The following is a 26558-nucleotide window of genomic DNA, read 5'->3' on the forward strand; positions in this document are numbered from 1 at the left end:
TTACGGGAGTAGAAAGCCTCATCTTTCTCCCGCGGAGCAGCTGGTAGTTTCGAACCGCTGACCTTAAGGTTCGCAGCCTGATTCGTAACCACTACTCTACCAGAGCTCCTTCATCATAGCAGTAGGGGTTGTAGTAGGGGTTGTATTTAGGGGTTGTATTTAAAACTAGACTTCTAGACTTTAAGTTCCCTATTCATGGCTGTCTCCTCCCCCACTTTTTTTTTTCAAGATAACTACTTTTCTCTTTTCTCATAGGAGCTACTACCCATTCTTTTACAGATCTCTCTTGTTTCAAGTTGTAGATGATGTTTAGTAAGACTTGGTAGTTAACACAATTTTTATCTACCCAGCATTTCTTCCTGCCTCAGTAGTGAGCACATGACCCAAGACTAGTCAATCAAAGTGTCCCATCCCTTGGATTGGTTCAGAAGTGGGCACATGACTCAAGGCCAACCAATCACTCCTTTCTCCAGGGACTGTTGTCAGTGCTGTTGGGAAAGATACTTGCTCTTTCACTGAGATTATGAATTCTGTGAACTATGTAAACTTGGAGCGTCCACGTAGGGAGAGTCTGTCAGAGTGTCACAGAACTTAATCAAGCAGAACTTAGAGATGGGGGAGAGAGAGAAAGACAGAGAGAAGGAGGGCAGAGGAAAGAAAGACAGAGGCAGGGACGGAGAGAGATGAGAAGTGTGCCCTGCATTTGAAGCCAGCTGTACTACTTGGACTTCTCAGTTACATGAGACAATGACTTTCCCTTCATGTTTCAACAGGCTTGATTTGCAGCTATAAACATCCTGGCCAAATACAAACTCCACACATGTTGATCATTATTATTTGTTTTTATAATTGTGATTTGCAAAAATCAAACAAAATATCTTAATGCATAATGCAGCTTGTTAGTTAAAATAAATATGTGGTGAACTACTTAATAGAGTTTAAAAAAAAACAAACACACACACACCAAAAAACCTCCTTTGCAAATTCTTTCTCTGCGTATGTGCATTTTCATATGTAGAGTATATTTTAATTTTAATCATCCTTCCCCATTGCGTTCCTCTGAAATGGCACTTAACAACTTCCTTGTGAGGAGGTGGTGTGCCCTCAGGAATGCAATACAATGTAGGCATGGAAATGCTGGGCAGAGTGGAAGGATTACTTTGTGATGGTTGCATTTCTACTTTTGAGAATACAGAATTAAAATTTTTTTTTTTTTTAATATTTTGCCTTTTAAAGAGTAGCACTTGATGGTCCCTGATGACAGTTGTGCCTGCCTTTAATTGTGCTGGTTTTTCTCTGTCTAGTCTTTATTTTCAGTTGCTGGAAAAGGACATCTTAATTCATAAAGCAGAGGGTCAGCAAATATGAAGGAAGCCTTCAATGAGATGGACAAACGCAGTAACCACAACAAGGGGCTCAAGCACATCAAAGGCCCTGAAGAAGGTACAGGACTACACACCATTCATTCTGATCCTGGTGTGGTACTGGACTACAAGCCTCAAAGGTGTCGGTTCAAACCCAGCAGCCGCTCCTCAGAAAACCTATACTGGGTCAAAACTGACTCAACAGCACCTAACAACAGCAACAACATGTACATTTGCCATGAGGCATAACTGACTCAACAACTGATAACAACAAGTCCTTATTTGTACTGGTTTCGATACTTAAGGCTAAGTATGCCATTACACCTATTCCCTAAATCTCACCTAACCTTATGCTTTGGATTTTCTTCTGTTTCCTGAAGCATCGGTAAACCCATTCCATTGGAATCATATAGCATCATTGCCGTTCATAAGTGCCGTGGAGTCAGTTCCAACTCATAGCGACCCTGTATAGGATTTCTGAGCAGCAGCTGGTGAGCTTGAACCACCAACTTTGCAGTTCAAATTGACCTTGCAGTCCAGCACATTAGCTCACAGTGCCACACCAGGACTCCTCATATAGCATATAATCCTTCAACTTCATCCTGTGAACAACTGAAGATGCTAGTTAAAACCAACCTATGGCTGCAGAAAGCCGCAACACACCCTTCTATAAACTCGATCAACGTACCCCTTCCTACAGGCAGATGCAACCTTGACTTAGTGCATGTCAATACAGAGCAGAGGGCAGGCAGGGTTCCAGCCCTCGCCTGCTCCCTTCCTCAATGGTTAGTAACCTATCCACAATTGTGTTACAAAAGCCCTTTTGATCTTGGGCTATATTGTGCCAGTTCTGAGTGTCCTTTGTTGCACATATCAAATGGGATAAAGGCTAAAGATTCAGGGAAGCTGAAGTAAGAAAGACCTTAGTGAAATTTTAAACTCAAAAGGAAATGTCAACATCAGGTAAATCTGAAATTTTGGAGACAATATAGAGTATCTAAGCATTTTGGAGTTTGACCTAAATGGATTTAAATTTCATCTTGACCCCTTGTAAGATAAGTGACCTCAGCCTGATAGCACAATGGTTAAGCCACTCAGCTACTAACCTAGAGACTGACAGTTCGAACCCACCAGCCAAGTTGGGGGAGAAGATGTGGCAGTTTGCTTCTGTAAAGATTTATAGACCTGAAAACTCTATGGGGCAGTTCTACTCTGTCCTATAGGCTAACTATGTATGAGAATAGACCCAAACGCTGTGGGTTTTGGCTGGTTTGCTTTAAGTGTGTACAAACATGTGCTTTAGAACTACCCACTGTGTCAGTATTGCCCCTTCCCTGTGAGGACTAAATAACCAGGGCCAAGTGCTGAGCACAGCACAGAAAGTTCTCAACAAACGGTGGAGACCGTTACTGCTGAGCTGCTGTTGTTGGTATTGTTATTACTTGGAGCAGAGAACAAATAGTAACAAAAAGGCATTCTTGATTCAGTTCAGCATAATCTGACAAAATGACCGGGAAGTTGTTTTTTCCTTATTTTAGGATAAGATACTAGAAGCCAAAGTGTACAAAGTCTAAGTCCAAAAATAAACCTCAAAGGAAGATTCAAGCACAGGAAATGCACAAAGCTGACTAATAATCCTATTAATTTGCTGATGGAGATCTAGACCTGAGAAATGAGTTTCCCAAAACCCAAATGCACGACAGAAACATTTTCTAAAGGGTATGGTTCAAACGATGGGTTGGAGGGTTTTTTTTTTGTTTGTTTGTTTCTTATCAATTTGGAACAGTGCAAAAACAACTTCCAGAATGTTTTCCTAGTTTTGTTTTTCTTCATCTTTCACCTACAGTTACCTCTGTTACGCTGTTAAGTGCTGTACAGTTAGTTCTGACTCATAGAGACCCTGTATAGGGTTTCTGAGGAAAGATTTGAACCACCGACCTTGTGGTTCAAATTGACTTTGCAGTCCAGTGCATTAATCCGCAGTACCACACCAGGACTCCTACTTCTGTTATATTCCCTATGAATTTTGAATTGATCACTAGGTATTTACTTCAGATTTCATTTAGGCTTGGAGGTGCCTGCGGAGAGATCAAGAGTTGCCAAGATTTGCCAAGAGGTGTCAGTCAAAGTCAGGTTTGCCTCCAAAACAGCTGGTCCCTGAACTGGTCTGGGAATGGACCCAACTCCAGAGAACAGCCATTGAGTATCTTTGGTTGCCAAAGATGATATAGTGCTGGTGGGAGAACACTGATGTAGAAAAAGGAACGCCAGAATTCAAAGAGGCGCAAAGAACAAACAGCCGAGGAGGTTATGCGATTATACAGCTTCCTCTAACATCGTCTACTTCTTCTCCCACACCTTGGGGTCAATGGTCATTTTACAGATATGACAAATGGAAGCAGAGTGTATGTATGTAAATGTGTTCATAACACAGCCCATGTGGCAGAAGACAGCCTGATATTCTGGCTATGGATCAGGCAGATAAAACAAAAATGACTCTTCTAGAGAAAGGACTCTGATTTCTCTGGAAGAGTCTATCTATGTAGGTTGTTTTTCCCATTGCCAATTTCACCGTGTTTTTCTTTGTTGTTGTTATTGACTGCCATATAGTAGGTTCCAACCCACAGTGACCCTGTATAGGGTTTCTGAGGAGCAGCTGGTGAGCTTGAACCACCGACCTTGTGGTTCAAACCAACTTTGTAGTCTAGCGCATTAACCCGCAGTGCCACCCCAGCACTGATTTACTTATCAGTGGAAAACTGCAGTTGCTGCTAAGTAGATTCCAATACATGGTGACCCCATATGTGTCAGGAAGGAACCATGTTCCACAGGGCTTCCAATGGCTGTGATCTTTTGGAAGTAGATCACCAGGCATTTCATTGGAGGCACATCTAGTTAGATTTCCTTTAGTAGCTGAGTGCATAATCATTTATGCCAAATGGTCTGTAGACAGGGGGAACAAAAAGGAGTTTGTGGCAAGAATTTAACTGCCTAGTGTGGGTTGGCTTCTTATAAGAAAAAGAAATAATATGGAAACTTGGACTGACTGATTATATTAAGTAAAAATTAGGCACTGTGTGGTCACTACTGAATTGATCATCTTTAGTGATTTTTGACGATGAAATTCAAGAGACAGCTCTAGAGTCCAATATTACAGAAAAAACACAAATAAGCTGAAAAGACAGTGGCAGGCTGCACTTTAAACATGTGGGTGGGAGAGCTGTAGCTCACTACAACAGACTTTGTTTCCTCTCTTCCGACCCAATTACACTTCTAGGCATCCCCTGCTCTTGCCCCAGGGTGTGGCCTGGTTTGAGAAGAGAGCTGAGTCGTCATTTCAGCCAGGCCATGGTGCATTGATGCCACGCTCCTGGTTTCTGACGTCTAGACTCACTGGGGACTGAAAACTCCACCTGACCTAATTTTTCGCTGGGGAAAAATACACGGAGTAACATAATAACGCTCCTGAAACAAGTTTTCTTCAAGGTAGTCCACCATATACCTCCTTAATATTAACCTGGTGTCCTGAGATGTGGCCAAGCACGGGGCAGAGGGAAGCATTCGGTTAGAAACCATGAAGAGCTTGTCCATTAATGGGGTGGGAGTCTCAGAAACGCCCTCACCTGGGCCCCTGGTAGTAACAGCACAACTGGAAAGGCCGGAATCTCAGTAACAGTATGAACTCTGCTACGCGGGAGAAAGATGAGGCGGTCTGCTCCCGTAAAGATTTACAGCCTCGGAAACCCTGTACAGGGTCGCTATGAGTCGGAACCAACTCCACGGCACACAACAACAACAACAACAACTTATTAGAAGGAAAAACAAGAAAGGTTTCCGTGCCCCAGGCTAAACGTTTACAGAGCCTAACATAGCTTGGCTTTCAACAGATGACCTCTAGGGGCAGATCAGCTGCAACCCTTGTACTCTGAACCCCTTGCTCTCAGCCTGTGTACAGCTTGTGCAGTTGTACAACAACCTCCGACCTCCCTAATCTTGAGAGTATGACCAACTGGATTCATCAGCATAGGTGATTTCATCAAAATGATGGAGCATTTTAATTCTTGGTAGCAATAGCCCACCATACTCAGAATGAAGGTGATTGGTGCTTCCCACGAATTATTCTTGGAACAGCTGCGTTTTGGTCTACAGAGTTAGATATTCTTGAAAGAGTCAAACTTTACATTACTTTTTTTGGGGGGAGAAATAATTTCTAAAAGGTCTTTACCTTTATTGTCTGCCACTCCCCCCGGCTCCCATGAAACAAACCATTGGGTCCCTTGAGGCTGGATAAGCAGTAACAACTCAGTTCTAGATCCACATAGCCTGCTTTTTCTTCCTTGCCTCCTCCACTTGCCAGGTGACTTAGACCAGGTGGGCCCAGCACTGTGTTGCTGTCTGGGCGTTGGGGGAGGGGTGCTCCCCCTCAGCAGGATGTCTGCTTTCCTGCCTGAAGTCCTGGCACTGTTAGTGGGGCTTCAGCCCAGAATCAATTTCCCCATTGGTTTGAATAAGCTATGGGTATTATCCCAGTAAAGAATACATATTCCTCTCTCCCCCCTATTTTTTTTTCCACACAGTGTTAGGGGGTTTGGGAATCCAAGCCAAGAAATAAGATGGTAACCTTTTCTTGTTCCAGGGATCCCACTAGTATCTGGCATAGCTACAGTCTCCTCTCTCAGAATCAAGATTTTAGATGCGTAAAGCAAAAGACATGCTTTTAAAAGAAGCCGATTATACTGAAATAGTTATCAACATTTTTAAACATTTTGTGATATGGAAATATCGATGTACTTTAACGAAAACACATGGATTAACAAGCTCTAATGGTGAGTATATGAACTACTGTCAGTTTGAAGCAGTGATGAGCAGAAAAGCTATTTTACCAGGTCTGCCTGAGTGTGATGTGAAATGACAAAGTCTGTGCTCTCCATCGTGGTGGGCGTTGCTACTTCTAGTGTGGCACTGTAGGCTCAGCACTGGGCTGCGAACCACAGATCAACACTTTAAATATACCAGCTGCTACTTGGAAACCCTGTACACAGGGTTGCTATGAGTCATAACCAACTTGACGACGCATAACAACAACTATTGCTTATGTTCATCACTGAAGGTAATACTAAATTTTACTAGAAGTTAGTGAAAATGAAGATGCATTTCCCCACCCCCCACCCCCCACCCTTTCTACAATCCTGGACATTAGGTTAAGAACCCTCCAGGTTCAGAGATGGTCAGATGGGTTGCTGGGCCTTGCTTGGGGCCTTGCTACATCAGCCTGGGCCATAGAGGGCGATAGTGAGGTTCCTGTTCTCAGACTGACACAGCTAGATGGCATGACGATTGTGTGCCATAAAGTCAAACTCACCAGCCGCTCCTTGGAAACCCTATAGGGTCATTATGAGTAAGAACCAATGGTATTTAACAACATAGGGTTTCCAAGGATGTATATCTTTACAGGAACAGAAAGCTTCATTTTTCTTCCTCAGCTCCGCTGGTAGATTCAAACTGCTGACCTTGTGGTTTACTGCCCAACTCGTAACGCACCATGCTACCAGAGGCTATGTTGTTGTTGTTATTGGACTCATAGCAACCCTGTACAGGATTTCTGAGAAGTGACTGGTGAGTTTGAACTGCCAACCCTGTGGTTCAAACTGATCTTTGGGTCCAGTGTCTTATCCTATAGTGCCATACCAGGACTACACCAGAAGCTATGGGGCTGCATGTTCTGTAGGGAAAGCCACAGGGCAGGCTTACAGTGGCTTCTGTTCTGTCCTCATTTACTGGGGAGGGAGATGGATCAGCAATTGCTACCTTTCTCAGCACAGAGTGAGGGTTCAAGGGATCCTTTCTGTAAAACTACACCCCAACCCTTACCCCAAGAGGAATTTCTATTATGCCTTCCAGATCAAGATAGATGAAAAAAGTTGCCTTTTACTTTAAAGAAGACACGGGCATGCTCTGACTGACTTGGTCTCTCACCTTACCTTATCTTTCTGGAGATGCTCACCTAGGTGAGGCCATCCTGCTCAGGAGGCAGCCTTCACCCTGGTGGCTCCTATTGCTTCTCCTCTTGTCCTGAAAAAATGCACACCTGTGCCAACAATGCTGTGTGTACTCTTCAAGAGGTGTAAAAATGTTTCACAGGAAATATCCCTGCAATTGCATGGTTACCATCGGCTGACCTGCCATATTTTTATGCAAATACTGCATGTGCTATACATTCTTTTGCAAGCTGTGCAACCCTCTCACCACGTTAGCTTCCTATGAGTACAGTGCATGTTATATGCATAGGTTATTTGTGTGGGCACACTATATGTCCAACATTTGGTATTACTGAAACTACCAGAGAAAAGCAGAACTTTCTCTTTGGGTGCTAGAGCTCAGGCCTGCACAAAAATTTCAAGTTCTAGACAAAAGAAAGTGCTTTGCCTATTGGGTGGTGGGAGGGATGTCAGACTTCCAAGGACAGGTCCTGTCTGAGCAGCTTTTTTTGGCAGGGGCTACCATAAAAGTCCTGGTGTGATGCTGTGGGTTAATGCACTAGACTGCGAGGTTGGCGGTTCAAGCTTACCAGCTGGCTCCTTGGAAACCCTAAACAGGTCGCTATGAGCCAGAACCAATTCAACAGCACTTAACAACAACAACCCCCAAACTTGGCTTCATGGCTACCTGGAAGCACATAATGACTTGACTTTCACCAGGAAAGTGGTCTGTGAAGAAGGTGCAAATAATATCTGCTTACCAATTTTACTTCTTGCTTCATTTATACATTCTCCAAGGGCTTTTGCTTCCGAAAATCTAGGGGGGCAAAAAAGAAAAAGAAATGAAAGTTTAACGCTTTCTGTTCATCTTAAATTAGGCCTTAAAAAAAGTAGAAATGTAATTTGTGTTAATTACTGATACTGTGAATTTTTTGTCTGATGTCAGTATGTTGTTGTTGAAATGCCGCGCTGAGTTGGTTCTGACTCACAGCAACCCTGTATAAGGTTTTCAAGAAGCAGCTGGTGAGTGTGAACATGGACCTTACAGATTAAACCGACCTTGAGGCCCAGTGCTTATTCTACAGTGCCACACCAGAGTTCTAGGATGCCAGTATGCAGCATAGAATTTTCAATCTTATATTCTCTAACTTATGACTTCGGGTTTCTATGGTTTTACTCTGCTAGGATTTTAGAACAAAGCTTTGCTGTTGTGACATTAATCACAGTGCCGACATTTTGCACTTGCAGCTCCCAAATACATAAATAAAGTCTTTTTTTCTGATTATAAAGTTATATATCAGGAGTTGGCAAACTCAGGCCTGTGGGTCAGTTTCAGCCTGTGGCAAGCTTCTGTAAATACAGTTTTACTGGAACACGGCCATACTTTTTCATCATACCTCTGGTTGCTTCCACACCACAATAACCAAGTTGAGTAGTTGCAACAGAGCCTGTATGGCCCACAAAGTCAAAAATATTTACTATCTGTCCCTTTATAGAAAAAGTTAGCTGACGCCTGTCATGTATAATCATATTATGTAACATTTTGAAAATCTAAGAATAAGAAAAAATTCTAATCCAGAAATAAGCACATTTTGATATCTATGTTGTTTGTTGTTAAGTGCCGTGGAATTGGTTCTGACTCATAGGGATCCTGTGTAGGGTTTCTGAGGAGCCGCTGGTCAACCAACCTTTCAGTCCAGTACTTATCCTACAGCGCTACACCAGGACTCCATATATACGTGTGTGTGTGTGTGTGTGTGTCTTTAGTCTTTTTTCCAAGCAGTTTTTTTTGTGATGAGATCCTGTCATGTCTTGTATGATTTTGTATTCTGATTCCAATTCACCTCACACTATACCAGACGTCTACCCCTATGTCATTAGAAGCTTTTCTTCTCTATTATTTTCGATAGCTGTATAACAGATACCCATAATAGTATTCACCGTGTGCTACAGAAACCTTATAAGATATGGTGTATATGAGAAACACACAGTTCTTGCCTTTAAGAAATGTTCATTTCTTTCCCTTTCTCTCTTTTCTGCCAATGAACTGAGTTTGTTGTTGTTATGTGCTGTGAAGTCGGTTCCGACTCATAGCGACCCTGTACAGGGTTTCCGAGGCTATAAATCTTTACGGGAGCAGAAAGCCTCATCTTACTCCCATGGAACAGCAGGTAGTTTCGAACTGCTGACCTTGTGGCTTGTAGCCTGATTTGTAACCACTACGCTACCAGAGTTCCTTACTGAACTGAGTAGGCAATTGAAAACCTATGAAACAAAAAATACACAATACAAGGCCATAGTGCATGGATAATACTGGTTGTACCATTAGTTTGAGTAGGAAGAGGCCTATCACTGAGTGGGAAGTAGTCAGGAAAGCTTCATAGAATGGACTTGGGTTTTAAGGATGAATAGGACTTGGTAGAAATAGTTTTATTATAGAAATTGTCAGATATATACAAGACAGAGAGAAGAGTAGAAAGAGCTTTCGTATCCCCATCACCATGTTTCAGTCACATTGGTAACATGAGGCAGAGAAGGAAGCAGAGACGCTACATTGCATGAAGATCGCCAAGGGTATGAGGAACAAGGACCTTCCCCAAGAGTCAACAGAGAGAGAAAGCCTGGCTCTAGAGCAGGTACCCTGAATTTGGACTTCTAGTCTCCTAAACTGTGAGAAAATAAAGCCACTCAAATGTGGTATTTCTGTTAGAACAGTCCTAGGTAACAAAGACCCTCCTTTAAACTGTTGGATCCCAGCAAATCCCAGACATCACATCGTTTTATCAATGTGCACTCAGGAGGATTCTGCTAGGTGAAGTGGGGCAAGGGAACAGCATCATCAGAGGCCAGACTGCCATGACTGCTCTGTGCTTGACAGAGAAGTGTGAATGATGTCATTGCTATTTGTGACTTTCCGAATCTGTCTGCTTGGCCTGTGACTGCAGACAGGAAGTTTCCAGGGAAGAGGATGACATTTTCTCTCAATGTTAGGTTTTTTGGGACCCACCCCTGGATCTCTTACTAAGGGTGTTCAGGCCCATGGTAGATTAGACATGTCCTCTCCTCAGCTAGGGCCTATGCCTTTCCAGGAGACAAGCGATACATGTTCATTTGATGCAATTCAAATTTAATTCAGTTCAACGAACATTCATATTAGTGCAGGGCACTGTGTTGGGCTCTGTGGGGTTTCCTGACTTTTGCCTGCTGGTAGGCATAATCTGAGGTTTAGTCTAGGACATCTAGAATATGAGGACTGTCTTCATATTCTAAATTCTGTGAAGGGTGGGGTCACAACAGTTTGATAGCTGCTCTGTCTATCCGTACCTAGAATTTGCCTGTTCTGTAGAGTGCTGTAAGCTTTTGGTGCTCTTGAACAAGGAAAACACAAAAGCAAGACTGAAAAGCTGCTCAGATTCATGTCAGTGTTGGAGAGAGTGTAGGCAGAAATGGGAAGACAGTGAAGCCACATGGGCTAGTTTTCACTGTAGCCCCCTGCCCCTGAGAAGCCTTGATAGGCCTGGGATGGAGACCCCACATCTGGTGGTGCCTAGATGTGCCCAAGGGGTCATGATGGAGGGAATGTGCTGTGGTCAACCCTCTCCAGAGGCTACCCAGAGCCAGGGCTGGCCGAAACTACAAGGGAAAGCAGGAATGGTTCCAGACTCTTCTGCCATCCAGTGCAGAGCTAAAAAGGGCTTTCCCACTGGAGAGGTGTGGTCTGAGGGCTTTCCTGTCTTCATGAGACCATTTTCCCTTCACTCTGTAGTTGTCACCACTCCAGGCCACCCCACCCACATGTGTTCCTGATCCTTGGTTGTCAAGACAAACTTTTGACAAGGACAAGCCCAGCCTTGAGGGAGAACAGGGGCAAGGGAAAGTATAAAGAGAGGCTGGAGAGATGTGAAGGAAGAAAGGAACCTTATCAAGAGAGACAGAGAAGGGGACCTCACAGTTCTACCCTGCCCTATCTTGTCCACCATGCATCCTCACACCTTCTCAACCCAACTCCCTGATTCCCCAGTCCCTCTTCTTCCCCCTGCCCCAGCCTAGGTTCTGTTGACCTGGATTTTACCTGGGAAGAACTTCCTGATTCTTCTCATCACTGAGATCTTTCAAAGAGCCATTGAGATATCTCAAATTGCACTCCTAGAAACATTGTTCACTGTTGGTTGTGGGGGAGGAGGCGTGGTCTGCATTGGCAGAGAAGGTGGGGGGTAGGAAGAGAAGGTTGCATGCCTCAGCCAGGGCCGCCTATGAGCTCTTGCTACTGGTGTGAACCAAGCACCCCTACCTCCTGTGTGTCTCTTGTTTTGGAGAGTGCAGCATTGCTGGGTGCAGGTCCAGTATGGAGGCCTCAACACTGCTCTGTTGCCTTGCACAGAAAAATCTCTGCCTCGGGGCAAGGCCTAAGCTGGGAAGGGAGAAGCCATGTGGCACCCTAGTGGTTCTTGCTCAAGCGTGGCTCTCAGTAACATATCCCTTCACCCACCCAACAGCCCTCACGGTGCACCAGGTTCTGTGCTGGATGCTGGGGAAACCTTTTTCCAAGTCACCATCTCTCTTATTTTTACCCCCAGTCTCTCTGGCTGCTGTTTCTAAGTCTTCTTAGCAGGTTCTCCCGCAGCCTGCTCCTTAGGTACCGGCGATCTTCAGGATTTTGTCCTTGGCCCTCTTCTTACTTTACCAGTTTCTCTAGGATTCCATTCATGTTGTGGCCTTCATTTGCTGTCTCTTCTGACACCTCCAAAATCTCCATTCCAGCCCCATTTTATTTCACAACCCACATATCCAACTGGAAAGGCTGAGGGTTCGAGTTCCCCGAGAGGCACCTCAGAAGAAAGGCTTGGAGATCAATTAAAAAAACAAACACAGTCATTGAAAACCCCATGGAGCACAGTTCTACTCCGACATACCATGAGTCAGAGATATCTTTCAGCAACTGAAAACAGAAATTATGGGCTGTAGCTGATTAAAGTTTATTGTGTTCAAAGCAGAGCTGATCATCGGCTCTGACAACCTCCCACGTCAGTCTTTCTTCATTTCATCACAGGACTGCGTTGTTCACACACATGCTCATGCCAGTGACCCACACAACATCCTTCACCCCTCTCTGTTAGTCCCTTCCCTTGAGGCTGGAGCTCTGTCCACTCCATGAGCTCAGCATCTGTCATACCTCCCACTTAGCTTCACACCTACCCACCCTGCCTTGTGCAGATCTCAGTCAACGCTCTCCCAGGCTACTTCAACTACTTCTTGCTGGTTCCGGTTCTCCCAAGATTCCTGCTACCTGCCTTCAGGCAACTTCCCACATTTTAGCTTGAGTGACCATCCTTAAGGAGTCCCTGGCTGTTAACTGGAAGGCTGGAGGTTTGAGTCCACCCAGATTTTTCCTTCCAAAAAATCAACCATTGTAAACCATATGGAGCACAGTTCTATTAGGAACCACATAAGGTCACCATGAGCCAGAACTGACTAGACAGCAGCTGGGTGGCACTTCCTTAAATGCAAATCTGCTTAAAACTCTTAGGGAGCTCCTAGCACCCTCAGGACCAAGTCCAAACTTCTTACTGTAGTTAACGAGATAGTTCACGTTCTGGCTCCTGCTACGCTGTAGACTTCTTCCACTTCATCTCTGACACCCCCATCTTTCCAGCTGGCAGGAATCACTTTCAGTTCTAGAAAGTGCCATACTCTTTTGGACTTGGGGCGGTCCCTAGCAAAGGGACCTCTCTCTTCATCTGGCCAATTGTTGTCTAACCCCTCAGACTCAGCTTCATGTCTCTTCCACTGATAGTTCACCACAGCACCCCACACTGCTGTCCTCAGAGGCAGATATCACACTATTTTGATATCCTTTCAATATCGTGAACTCCATGAAGACAGTGATCATGTCTGCTTAATTCATTCTTAGATCTCTGGAGTATAGAACAGGTGCCAAAGTAGAGTAAGCATTCCATAAAGGTCTCTAGAAGGCAAAATGACTAGCAAGTGAGTAAGTGTGGCTGAAGACCTAGATTTTAATCCTTGTTCTACCTGTTGGCGGTTGGATTTCAGATTTGTCCTTTCTAAGGCTAGGATGTCTCCCAGAGCTGGGCTGATGTCCACCCATGCTGGTGTGCACTGTGTATGTGGATTATGGCCACTATATATGGTGTGGGATGCCATGAGCTGAGAGATGGGACTGCATGTTAGAAGCAGTCACTGCAGACAATAACAGGCCAGTGCTATCCTTCCAGCAAACTAAAAAGCTAGTATGGGTTCCTGCAAGTCAGTGACCAAGCAGCCTAGAGTCTCATCTTCAACAGGATGGAAAGGATGGAAACTGAGGTAGAATCTCATGTAGCTTCAAAGGGCAGCTCCTGGGAGAATCCCGTCCTCCTTGTCATCTTTCTAACGAAGCCAGGCACCTGGCGTTGCCCCAGGACCATTTGAACCACAGAGAATTCACTAGGGATGGTGGGCACTTTTAATCTGTAGGCCCAGGACAGGTGCCACTGCTCATAAGCTACTCAGTCTACACATAGCCTTGCCCCTGGTGGTGGTGGTTGTGGGGATGAGGAGTTCCTATGACACCCTTCCTAGCTAACTTATCTTGGGTGACTAACTTACTCTTTTGATGTTTCATAGAGTGAACATCTAGTACTCTTCTCCATCGGAGAAAAGACTGGGCCTTCATCTTTGCCATTTCCTTCCTCTGTAACCCTGGTCCTGACATCTTGGCTGTGTCCATCTTATTGCAATGACAATTCACTCTCCATTTCCATTATCCGTCACCAGCAGCTGCCATCCAGTGCATCCCAACTCACGGCGACCTCATGTGTGTCAGCTAGAGCTGTGCTCCTTGGGGTCCCCATGGCTGATTGTGTTTGACATAGATTACCCAGCCTTTCTTCTGAGGTGCCAATGGGTGAACCCAAACCTCCAACCTTTTGGTTAGCAGCTGTTTACACTAACATTTGGACCACCCAGGGCAACTATGACTTTTATATTTCATTTCTTGCCCCCATCAAGATGGTGCTCTTTCTCCCCTTCTGCTCAGCAGCTCTTCTCATGACTCTCGAGAAACCTGCTGCCTTCATTCTTCCATTCCTGAGAAACAAGTATTCTCAAGCAGTTTTCTTGGTGGCTAAGATTCTTCAAAAGTCCATTTCAAATTAGCATTCTCAGACACACACAAAATTTTTCCCCAAGTGTAATTTTTGTTTAAAAACCTGTGGGGCGGCTGAGAAGATCCTAATCTAATCTCTTGCTCTCAGAGTTTAAAAGTCCATTTCAGGAGACAAGTTGAAATTCAAACAACAACAACAACAACAACAAAAACCAACAAACAGAAAAATAATAAACGCTAAAATTGAAGTTAATAGTAACCAGGACACTCATAAGTTGTCATGAGCGTTATTTCCAGATGGTGCCACAAGATTTCTTTTCACCCTCAGTCCAGTTTTCCTCTTGGTTTGAGTTTGCTGTTCTATATTCTGTCTGAAACACCCAACTGAGCCAAGAGGCACTTTTCTTGGTTTATACATTATCAATGCCTTTAGTTCCAGTTGCAGTTACTTTTCCCATTAATTCTTCTTTGGTCATTTAATGGGACTCTGATTGCAAGGATACAGCTTGTATGAAAGATCTACCACAAGAGAAGTCAGTCGTGTGGTGCCTGGGCACTGGTACTTGCCAAACATGGGCTTTCAGAGACTCTTTTTGGGTTATTCTATATGAGGATGAGTCATGCCTCAAAACTGTAGTGATTTTGAATGGCAATTGTCCTCTACTGAAAAATCCTGCTTACGAGTTGGCTCCTAGGCTCTAGTTTAGCAAAGGGCAAACATCCCATTAATGTGTGGGCATCTCGTGTCTGCTTTCATAGGCAGGCAGCACAACGTCCCTTCAGCCCAGAGGCCAGAACTCAGAGGTTCCACAGATTCCCTGTAAGGGTAGAAAGGGGAAGAAGATTCCTTCTAGCAAGTAGTATGGGAAGTGTGAGCCACGGATTTCCCCTACTACAACTCTAAATCAATTCTCTACTCTGGAAGGGGCTAAGGGAATTAGAAGGAACCTGGCATCACCAAAATTACCTATATTTGGGCTTAGGATACAGTGGCTATGGGCTTAAGAGGCTAAACTCAGCCAGTGTTCATTCATAGAGACCGTTAGCTGCAAACCCTCTTTGCATGGCATTTTGTCAACATGATGTGACAAGAGCAAAGCCATCAAATGGCAGAGTTACTAGATGTGAGAAGAAGAAATAAAACAGGAGGCCAGGCTCTGGTTGCAGAAGACTATAAAAAAGGTTAACTTTAAAGTACAGTTAGGAAGCAGTCACGTAATGCCTCTCAGTAAAACGCTCTGGTCCATGTCTATATTCCCACAGATGGTCCTCCAGGTCACTAGAAGGCAGCAGTGTGGAACATGTGAAGGGTCCAGGGTTCCTGAAAGAACATTTCCTAAAATATCCGTGGCATAAAAGTCACTGTGTGAACATCCGTGGAACCTTCGCCTTCCTGTCTGCTGTAAGAGCATTATTTTGCAGAGTTATGTGCAGTTAGGAACATGTAGCATTTGATAATTCAATAATCTCCATGAAAGTGAACAAAAGTGCCAATCCTGAGAAAGAGGTAGGGTCTGGGTTACACCACCTAGTTCCCAATATTCCTTTAATGATTGGCATTACAGTAACATTAAACAGATGTAGAGTTGTTGTTGTTATTTTTTAATGTGGGCTGGTCTCCTAACTTTTCATTTGATAGGAAAAGTCTAATTTACTGCTGAGAAAACCTGTTTTCAGAGGAAAACTATTGTGTGAGTTCTATTAGCCGTTTCCTTGCACTACGGCCGTAATGAAGATGGGATCATCAGCTCTGCCTATCCTGAGTGATAGATACATTTAAAACCCCAAAGTGCCTTTGTCACATGGGTTGTCAGAACTCGACTGTACCAGAGTTAAGTGCTCTCTATGTTAGAAGGTTTGGAAACCCACAGCATCTTCATCCCTGCCCACCTCTCATCTCATCCCCAGTTGGAAACAGATCTAAACCCAAGTCTACAAGCCAGAATCAGGAAGCATGCCAATTCTAAAGTAAGAAAGATGAAGTTTATGTTCTCCTCAAACCAGTGGGTTCCTGAACTTAAGTGTGCAAGAAGAATCACCTGATAATTTGTTTAACCCTTTTAACACAGAGATTCCATACCCGAAGGTCCCTGGACACTGTTGAAGCCAGTGGTTCTCAACCCTGCTTGCATACTAGAGTCAGCGCTTAACCAGAAGGATGTTCAGACCAACTTCATTAGACTATAGACTATCTGAGGGCAGGGAACTATGCTTTTGTAGTTGTAAAAGGCTCTATAGGTAATTTAAATAAGAAAACAAGGTTGTAAATTGCTGGTTTTCTCTAAGAAGCCTCAGGAATAGATGCAACTGAGCATTCTTTGCAAGTCTTTATTGGATGAGACAGTTGTCATTTGGCTTCGCATGTTCCTCTTCAGATAGTCTACCACCAATCAGCGTGTCAGAAATACCTGGCTTCCAACATGGAAGATTTGTGAACCTCTGAATTCATATGCAGAATTGGTCTGGATAAGCATATGGCTGTTTTTCTAGGGAGAGAGTTCTCAGCTTTCACTGGATTTACTTCTTTTTTTACCCAACTCCCTTGTTTGTTAGCTTGTTTCATTCATTTCTTTTCATCTCACACTCTGTTCCTTATTCCTCACATAGATAGACACTCCTTTGTGTTAGCGCATATCCTCTTGTTTGAATATATTTCTAAAAATGTGGTTATTTGGTGTGTAGATGATACTAGTTTGTATAAATCCTGTGTTCTTATTCAGTGCTATGCTGTTAAGATCCATCCTTGTTGGTACCTATATGTGTCTAATCCATTAACCCACTTGCTGCCTCCTGCTCCATGGGTTGGTGGGTGGTCTGCCTATTATTATACCGATCTACTTCTCCAGTGATGAAAACTCAGAATGTTTCCATCTCTTCTAGGCCACCAATAGTCCTGCTGTGAACATTCCCACATGTGCCCCCTGATGAACCTGTGTGAACATTTCAGAATTGGAATAGCTGGGTAACAAGGGGTGTATATGTTTTATGACTAAGAAAGGTTGTTGTTGTTGTTAAGTGCCGTTGAGTTGGTTCCAACTCATAGCGACCCTGTATAGCGTTTCCAAGGAGCAGCTAGTGGATTTGAACTGCCGACCTTTTGGTTCACAGTCCAGTGCTGATCCTACAGCGCCACACCAACAGTCCAAGAAAGGTTAGGGTGCTATCCAAAGAGGCAGTTCTGGCTACATGCCCATGACCTTCATTGGATTCTAAAGTGGTCTAGGGTCTTTAATCTACAAGCCATTTGCTAATAGTCAGAAGTGGGCTCTCACGTCGCTTGTCTCTTTTTCGGTTTCCTTTCTTGTCGCTGTGGTAACCTTCATCACCATCTTCTTCAAGTCTCTTATTCTACCTCAGCTTCTTTCTTCACCGAAAAAAATAGAAGTCACCTTTAATTTTCTCCCTCTGCTTCTAAACTTAGCAACACCAGATCTACCTTGATTCTGTTTACTATTCATGCTTCTTTCCAGGGCCAACCTTCTGAGCTTTCGACTTCACACCTACTTGTCTCCTTGATACTTTGCTGTGCCAACCTTTGCCCTTGTGTCTTTGTCTTTCCATGGTCACTGGCCTGCTACTGAGACTCACCATCCTGACCAATTCTCTCCCATGTGGAAGGAATAGCCCTTCTCCACAAGTTAATCTCTCTCTTTTTTTTAATTTCGTGAGTCACAGTTTTATGAATGTGTTGTCTGCTTTTTTTCTACACTTCCACAATTCCTTCTCACTTCTTTCATTCCTGTCACTCTGTCCAATAAGATACTTCTAGTTGCATGGCATTGTGGGTTAACGCGCTAGACTGCGAAGTCAGTTTGAACTGTAGGGTTGGTGGTTCAAGCTCACCAGTTGCTCCTCGGAAACCCTATACAGGGTTGCTATGGGTCTGAACCAACTTGACAGCCCTTGACAACAAATAGGTAGTAAAGTTCAAACCTACCAGCTGCTTCTGGGAAACCGTATACAGGGTCGCTAGGGGTCAGAACTGACTCGACAACACTTAACAACAAACAGCAAGTTGTGGTTCAAATCCACCAGCTGCTCCTTGAAAACTCTATATGGGTTGCTATGAGTCAGAACCAAGTCAACTGCACTTAACAACAACAACAACAAGTTGCCAAATCGAAGTACTCTTTCCAGCTCCCATCCTGCTGACCTCTTTTTAGCACCTCAGAGAATACACTTCTTGGAGCTGTGTCTTGTCTTGGCTTTCAGGACCTTATTTTTCTTGCTTCTTCCCCTTCTCTCACTGTTCTTTCTAGGTCTCCCTTGGCCCCCTCTTTTTCTACCTTTCCTTTCCAATTTTTCCCCTTTATGGTTTCCCCCTCTAGGTCCCTGCACTTTGGCATGTTTTCCTGAGAGGCTTTGGCTCCCTTGAATTGCCATTTATATTCATAGGGCTCTTGTACCTGGATTTTGGAAAACTAACTGTGTAAGCAAGGTCCAGAGTCACATGTGATATACAATGGGGCTTCAGAAAGTTCATGGAAAAATGGAATGAAAAAAATAATAGTTTCCACATGAACTTTTTGAAGCCCTCACGGATGAGAGTTCATCTTCTAGAACTCTCCTTTCTGAATTCTAGAGCCATATGTCTGCCACTCTTTCTGTTTGCTACTTGAACATATACATCTAATACATGGGTCGCTGTTGTTGTTAAGTGCCATTGACTCACAGGGACCCTGTGTAGGGTTTCCAAGGAGTGATTGGTGGGTTTGTACCACCAACCTTGCAGTTTGTTTAGTGCTTATCTTATAGTGCCACACCAGGACTCCAATACATGGGTTGTTGTTGTTAAGTGCTGTCGAGTTGGTTCTGACTCATAGAGCAGCTGGTGGGTTTGAACCACTGACCTTGCAGTTCAAGTCAACTTTGTGGCCCAGTGTTTTATCCTATAGCATCACACTAGGACAAGTTTAGCTGAGACCAATGATATATTTGTAATTTTTTTCTAAGGGAGTTCAGAACACAGTCTTGCATGAGAACATGCCTGTGGACAATCCTGCCTGCTCTGATTTGGGCCTGGAGAACTCTCCAAAGGTCTCTGGACCATAGGATGCGCATATCCTTCCTATGACCAAGACATACAGGACTGGTCTCCAGATTGGCTGGAGGGTCAGGGGTTCTAGCAATAGAATTTGGTCAACAGACTTTTCACCCCCTTTGGAGTCATAAGACATAAGACATGAACAGAGTCACAGGCTGATGAGAGTTAACAGATGCTGTGAGAATTATATACAAAAGTAATGCTGCCTGTGATGAATCATGGCCTAAAACATTGATGAACTCAATAGTACAGTAGTACTGGGATTGCAAGGCTTACACATGGGCAAGAGTCTCATATCAGGCTGGACATCATTAAATGTGAAACGGAATGAATGTCTTGCTTTTCTTTGAAGAGTTAGATTGGGTAGATTAGGAAGGACAGAGTAGCACATGTCCTCGGGGCTGGCCCTGCTAAGTCCTGGGAGGACCTGCTGCTCTCGGAACCAGCCTTACCTCAGTTTCAGAATCTGTTTGTTGTCTTCGATGGTAATGCTGTCAGCATGGTCCCTCTTGAAGATTTCAAAAGCCTCCTGGCGTCCTAATGACATTTCCTCTCTCATCCCTGTTTGGAGACATAGTGAAATGGCCTCAGTCACAGCATCAGGATCTCATTACTTTCATTGTCACTTCAGTCAGACCACAGAGCCAGCCCTGGCTCCAAGAGGCCCACAGTGGAGACGCTTCTGACCAGACAGGTGGCCCCAGGCTCTTCCAGCTGGCTGCTGACCCACCCGGAGGAGGCCCTTCCAGCACACTGGCTGGGCCCTGCAGGGCTGTGCCTGCACATCCATCCACATGACTGGGGTGGGTGGGTGCAGTGGGGTGGGAGGGCGGGGGAGGCACTCTGGAATGTCTGGTTGGAGGAAATGAAAACCAGCCCTCCAGGCCCTGAGGTACTAAGGACACCTTCAGGTGCACTTTCTGCTATCTGCAACTGCCACATTTCTCCCAGTTTGACTTTCACACCCCACCTTGGTTTTCTATTTGATGTCACCACCCTACATTACCAGACTTTTACTTAAAGTAAAAAATCTAAACTGGAAGATCTAGAATCTTAAACACTCCATTCTTAGTGTCCATATAACAATTTACCGTGGTTTCCATGTAGCTGATAAGGGGCCTCTGTTCTTACTCAGGAGTTAGGTTCTCAGTCTCAAGACCATGAACAGATCATGGAAGAGGTCCTTAGTTGATGCCTGATTCCAGCACCCTCTGACACCATTGCCACCATAGGCCCATCTTTGCTGCTGGAACCTTTTCAGGAATCAAACCCAGAGTCTGGGATGCTGTTAACCGGCCCTCCGGCCAGGACCTTCTGAGGAATCAGGTGGCATTCCTGCAGCAGACCATCTTCCTCATACCTCTCAGGGTGGGGTTCAGTGCAGGTGTGTTCCTGGGACCTTCTCACAGCTGGATCTGAGATAAAATGATGAGTGCATCTTTGATGCCTTCTCTTTGGTGATGGGGAAGAGAGTTTAGCCTGAGAAGTCTTCCTCATGTCTTCATCCAGTTAATTCTATTTACCTTTGAAGCCCTGGCTATAGTGACCACCTCCATGGAGCTTTCCCTAAGGCCCAGGCAGAATGAATCCTTTCTCCACCATGTTTCCTACCAACAAACCTATACTATGCACTCCCTAGAAGATATTGCAGCCTCACATGATATAATGTCTTCTGCTGACACACAAAGTTCTCAGGGTAGTGTCTTGTTCTCTGACTAGCATTTAGAAGGTGCTCAACAAACATCTGTTTCAGGTCAAAAAAGAACTGGGGATGATAATGGGCTTTGCTCTAATTGGAGCATGAGCCAGGTTCCTGAGGTCCCCCGTGAAGTCTGGAGTTCAGAGATATATTTTTATGGTTGCATAGCACATCCTTCTTGTCTGGAAAAAAACAGAGGCCCATCACCCAGCCTCGGGGTGAGAAACTGGACCAGCTCATCTGATACCAATTTAATGATTACTGTTGATAAAAATAGCACAGTGAAGAATGTCTGAATGAGGCACACAGAGACATCCGCCTTTTCCAATCAGAAACAAACGAGCGCTGCTCAGTCCTGTCTCCACATCTGCCCTGCACACACCAGAGTTGAGTGGGCCTGGGAGTGGGTTTTCAGGACAATCAGATGATGACCCAGATTTATAAGAGACATTCAACAAGGGACACTTTTCATCCAGCAGAACCCACCAAGAGCCAAGGGATTAATTCCACACACCCCTGCCCCCGTCTATGCTGGATCCTAACAATGTATGCCTTTTACTTTATAATAAAATAACAACAGAGGGAGGAGGGAAGGAGTCACTCTGTAATAGTGATGGGGAAGAGAGTTCTGCAGAGGAGGAGAGGAGTCCACAGGGGAGGAGAAGAAAAGACTTTCACCAATCAGTAGTGTTAGCCGTGGGTAGTGGGCACAAGAATGCTTAACTGGCTGCACTGAAGGAGAGAGGCATTCATGGGCTTTTCTATCCCAGGTCCTGCTTTCTTTGTGGAGCTGACAATCTGAATGCACTGCTGGTGGAAAGGGCCATGCTGAGGTTTCCTGGAATAGTTGGCAGTAGGTCCTGGAGGAACTTAGAATCAACTGAAAACCCCACCTGGTCTTCCCTGAGGTGTGGGAGCAGAAAGGACATGCACAAAGGAGAGAAGCAGAGGAAAATAATCTGGGATCATTCTGTCCTGAAGGTCATGTTCAGAAATTTGGGGCCAGCGATATAATAAAATATACCCAAACCACCCATTTTCAGTCTACATTATGGACAAGTTACACTGGATGCATTTACATTTTGGTGATTTAGAAGGCACTCAGGGAGACTGCCAGGGCATGAGCTTATCATTAGAAACATGACATCAGTTCTTCTCCTGCTATTAACGGACGAAGGATGCTGGAATTGGAGCTCTTTGACTGTAATGGCCTCAGGTAAAGAAAAAGACACTGGAATTATGACCATGATTCTGACAGCAGGATTCTCAAGTGTCTGCTTAGAGAGGTCAAGGCGAGGTAGCTAGTGAGGCCCAGAGTTTGAAGGCAAAGCGATAAAGCAAGGCCTAGATGCTTACAGAGACCTCGTGGAAGCTGAGGTCAAGACCCATACGAGGGTGAGCCTGAGGGTCCACAGAGGGGACATGTGGAAAGGACTCGCCAGGCAGCTGTAGTGTGTGTGATCCACAAGTCCCTACCTGTCTTGTGCATCCCAACTTTGCTTATTCAGAACCCATGTCCAGTCTTTTTAGACTATCCCGTTGGCCCTAATTTGGGATCTCCCATAAAGTTAATCTCTGTGGGACCTCCATGGGAGTCCTGGCGTGGTGCTGTGGGTTAATGCGCTGGACTGCAAAGTCTGTTTGAACTGCAAGATCGGCAGTTCAAGCTGACCAGTTGTTCCTCGGAAACCCTATATAAGGTAGTTATGAGTCAGAACTGACTCGATGGCACTTAACAACAACAACAAATAGAAAATTCAACATGAACTCAAGTAGGCGGATGAAATCATTATAGAGGTCTGGTGTGGTGCTGTGGGCTAATGTGCTGGACTGCAAAGTCTGTTTGAACTGCAAGGTCAGTAGTTCAAGCTCAGCAGCTACTCTTTGGAAATGTTGTACAGGGTAGCTATGGGGTGGAACCAACTCAACAGCACGTAACAAAAACAACAAATTAAGTTAATGAGCAATCCTCTGTTTATTGAAGAGATATCATCATCTCCTTTCCCATTTGAAGATTTAGAAGCCAGGTTCTTTCTCATATACCAAGCTTGCACTGTGTGTATTAGAAAGAGAAGGAGTCAGTGGAAGAAGAAGAGTGGTTCAAAGCTCACCTTGACAACGAGATCCCCACCCACTTATTTATTTTCTCAGGTATTTATCATAGGTACTATGCTTGACACTTGACAGAGAAAGAAAACTGATCAAGATTAAACCCCTTAATGACTTCAAAGCCTAGTAAGAGGGAAATAACTTTTTGAAGAAGAAGAAGAAGAAAAAAGACTGCTGAAAAATTTTGTTGAAAACAAGAACTGGGGAACAGAGAAGAAAGGAAGAGCAGGAGAAGATGGAGTGGGGGTAGCTCTGTCAGGTAGAGTGGGACAAGGCTCAGAGAGCATGTGAACCTCATCTGAAGGTCTATGAAGGACAGAACAGCAAAGCTCCTGAGCGGAGTGGGAAGAGGCAGAGTGGGCATTCAAAGGACAACTTGATTACTATGGGTGGTTCTGCTAACCAATAGAAATAACCTCCGAATGATTAAAAAAGTGAATTTCTTACCTAGGATATCTATGCACTGTACCAAGAGCTTTCTCACGTATTATTTCAATTATAAGTCTCTACAATTCCTGCTAATAAGTTCGTTTTAGAGGTGAGGACATGGAGGCTCAGCTGAAGAAATAGTTATAAAGGGGAGGAAATTGCCCAGCTCCTCGAAGAAGTAATGCCATGCTCTTAGACCAGTTTTTCCAGAGTAAGTATGCCTAATGAAGTGGGCAGGTTGTTGTTGTTGTTGTTAGGTGTCTTCGAGTCGGTACTGACTCATAGTGACCCTATACACAACAGAATGAAACACTGCCCGATCCTGGGCCAACCTCACTATTGTTGCCATGCTTGAGCCCACTGATGCTGCCACTTTGCCAATCCATCTCATTGGGGGTCTTCCTTTTTTTTCTGACCCTCCACCTTACCAAACATGATATCCTTCTCCAGAGACAGGACAAGTCCTTCCTAACAATATGTCCGAAGTATGAGAGACAGAATTTGGCCATCCTGGACTCCAAGGAGCACTCTGGCTGCACTTCTTCCAACACAGATCTGTTTGTTCTTTTGGCAGCCCATGGCACTTTCAATATTCTCCTCCAATACCATAACTCAAAAGCATCAATTCTTCTACGGTCTTCCTTATTCACTGTCCAGCTTTTGTATGCATATGCGGTTATTGAAAATACCATGGCTTGGGTCAGGTGCACCTTAGTCCTCAAGCTGACACCTTTGCTCTTCAACACCTTAAAAATCTCTTGTGCAGCACATTTGCCTAATGCAATACGTCATTTGATTTATTGACTGCTGCTTCTGTGACTGTTGGTAGTTGATCCAAGAAGAATGAAGTCCTTGACAACTTCAGTCTTTTCTCCATTGATAAGAATGTTGCTTTTTGGTCCAGTGGTGAGGATTTTTGTTTTCTTTATATTGAGATGCAATCCATACAAAAGCTTGTGGTTTTTGATCTTCATCAGTAAGTATTTTAGGTCCTCTTCCCTTTCAGTAAGCAAGGTTGTATCATCTGCATATCCCAGGTTGTTAATGAGTCTTTCTCCAATCTTGATGCCACGTTTTTCTTCATATAACCCAGCTTCTCAGATTATTTGTTCAGCATACAGGTTGAATAAGTATGGTGAAAGAATACAACCCTGTTGCACACCTTTCTTAATTAAAAACCACTCAGTGTTCCCATGTTATGTTTAAACAACTGCCTCTTGGTCCATGTACAGATTCCTCATGAGCACAATTAAGTGTTCAGGAATACCCATACATTACAATGTTGTCCATAGCTTGTCATGATCCACACAATCAAAAGCCTTTGTGTAGTCAATAAAGCACAGGAAACATCTTTCTGGTATTGTCTGCTTTCAGCCAAGATTCAACATCAGCAATGATATCCCTCATTCCACATCTTCTTCTAAATTCGGCTTGAACCTCTGGAAGTTCTGTCAATGTATGGTTGCAGTCACTTCTGTATTGCCTTTAGTAAAACTTTACTTGCATGAGATGTCAGAGAGATTGTCCGATGATTTCTGCATTGGCTCAAAACGAATAGGTAGCACTATACTGGTAGTAGTTCCTAGTATGTCAAATACTTCGACAGTTTAAATAAAATCACAAAAATAAACCGAATCATAAGTTTTACTATTTGCATAGTTTACTTCATGTGCTAATGCATTCTATTATAATTTTTGTAATTTTTTTAAACATTGAACTGCTAACCGCAAGGTCACTGATGCAAATCCACCAGTCATTTCGTGAGAGAAAGATGAGGCTATCTGCTTCTGTAAAAATTTACACTCCAGGAACAGAGGACCCTAGGACCATCAAGGGAGAAGACCACAAGCAGAATGTGGGACCCTATCCAGAGAAGAAGCAACACCAGAGATGGAGGCAGAGATGAGGACATGGAGAGAGAGAACAGCTGAGGACTCTAGACTCATGGAAAGAGAAAGGCCGTGTGCTGGTGGTCAGGAGGCAGGCTTGCAGAATGTGCCCTTTGGCTGTTTAAATGATTATCTATTCCCGAGTGTTTTGGTGTACATCTGTGCCTCTTCCCCCACCCCCCCAAAAAAAAAGCCACACACAACAACAGAGGGAATAAAAGGAAATACTGTTGAATGATGATGCATGGAGACGAACGTAATCATTGCAATGAAACAATGAGTGTAAAACCAATGTTCTCCTATGTAAACTATCACTCAATTTACTATAAAAACTTAAAAAAAAAAAAAAAAAAAGGATCTACAAGCTTGGAAACCCTATATATGGTTTCTATGAATTGGAATCAACTCAGTGGCAATGGGTTTGGTTTTTGGTTTAGGGATTTTGTGCAAGTCGCCGGTGGTGCTGTGGGTTAGCACTGAGTTGGTTGTTGAAAGGTCAGGGTTTCAAACCCACCAGCTGTTCTGAGGGAGAAAGCTGAGGCAGTCTGTTTCTGTAAAGATTTACAGTCTCAGAAACATTAAGGAGCACTTCTCCTCTGTCCTAAAGGGTCACCATGAGTGAACAGTGACTTAAAAGCAGTGCATGTTTTGTTTGGTTTAGGGATATTTTTCGATCTTGTTTACTACAGTATTTATTTCTAGCAACTGGCACAGAAAAGGAGCTCAATCAAATGACCTTTGAATGAATGACTGTTTTAGAGGATGCTTTTCCTTTGATGGCACCATGTGGGATATGGATCATGCATGTGTCCTTTCCCTGCCTTCACGACTATGCTACAGGACAGGTGAATCCCTCGTAGGGTGTAATTTTAGAAATTCAGCACCATCTTCTTCCCACTCCCTGTCATTTTGCTTAACAGCCCACCAATTAGAGATGA

The 26558-nt window shown here is 44.0% G+C and overlaps 1 protein-coding gene across 1 annotated transcript in view; it reads right to left on the reverse strand.

The window, feature by feature from the left end:
* Positions 1-26558, reverse strand: part of KIF6 (kinesin family member 6) — a 512465-nt gene that overhangs the window by 103326 nt on the left and 382581 nt on the right. The window contains exons 14-15 of the mRNA XM_006860583.1: positions 19947-20055; positions 8104-8159 (exon numbers count right to left, since the gene is read on the reverse strand). Coding sequence (XP_006860645.1) covers positions 8104-8159; positions 19947-20055 — 165 coding nt within the window. The remainder of the gene's footprint in view (positions 1-8103; positions 8160-19946; positions 20056-26558) is intronic.

Source organism: Chrysochloris asiatica, unplaced genomic scaffold (assembly GCF_000296735.1).
Source record: "Chrysochloris asiatica unplaced genomic scaffold, ChrAsi1.0 scaffold00038, whole genome shotgun sequence".
Taxonomy (NCBI): Eukaryota; Metazoa; Chordata; class Mammalia; order Afrosoricida; family Chrysochloridae; genus Chrysochloris; species Chrysochloris asiatica.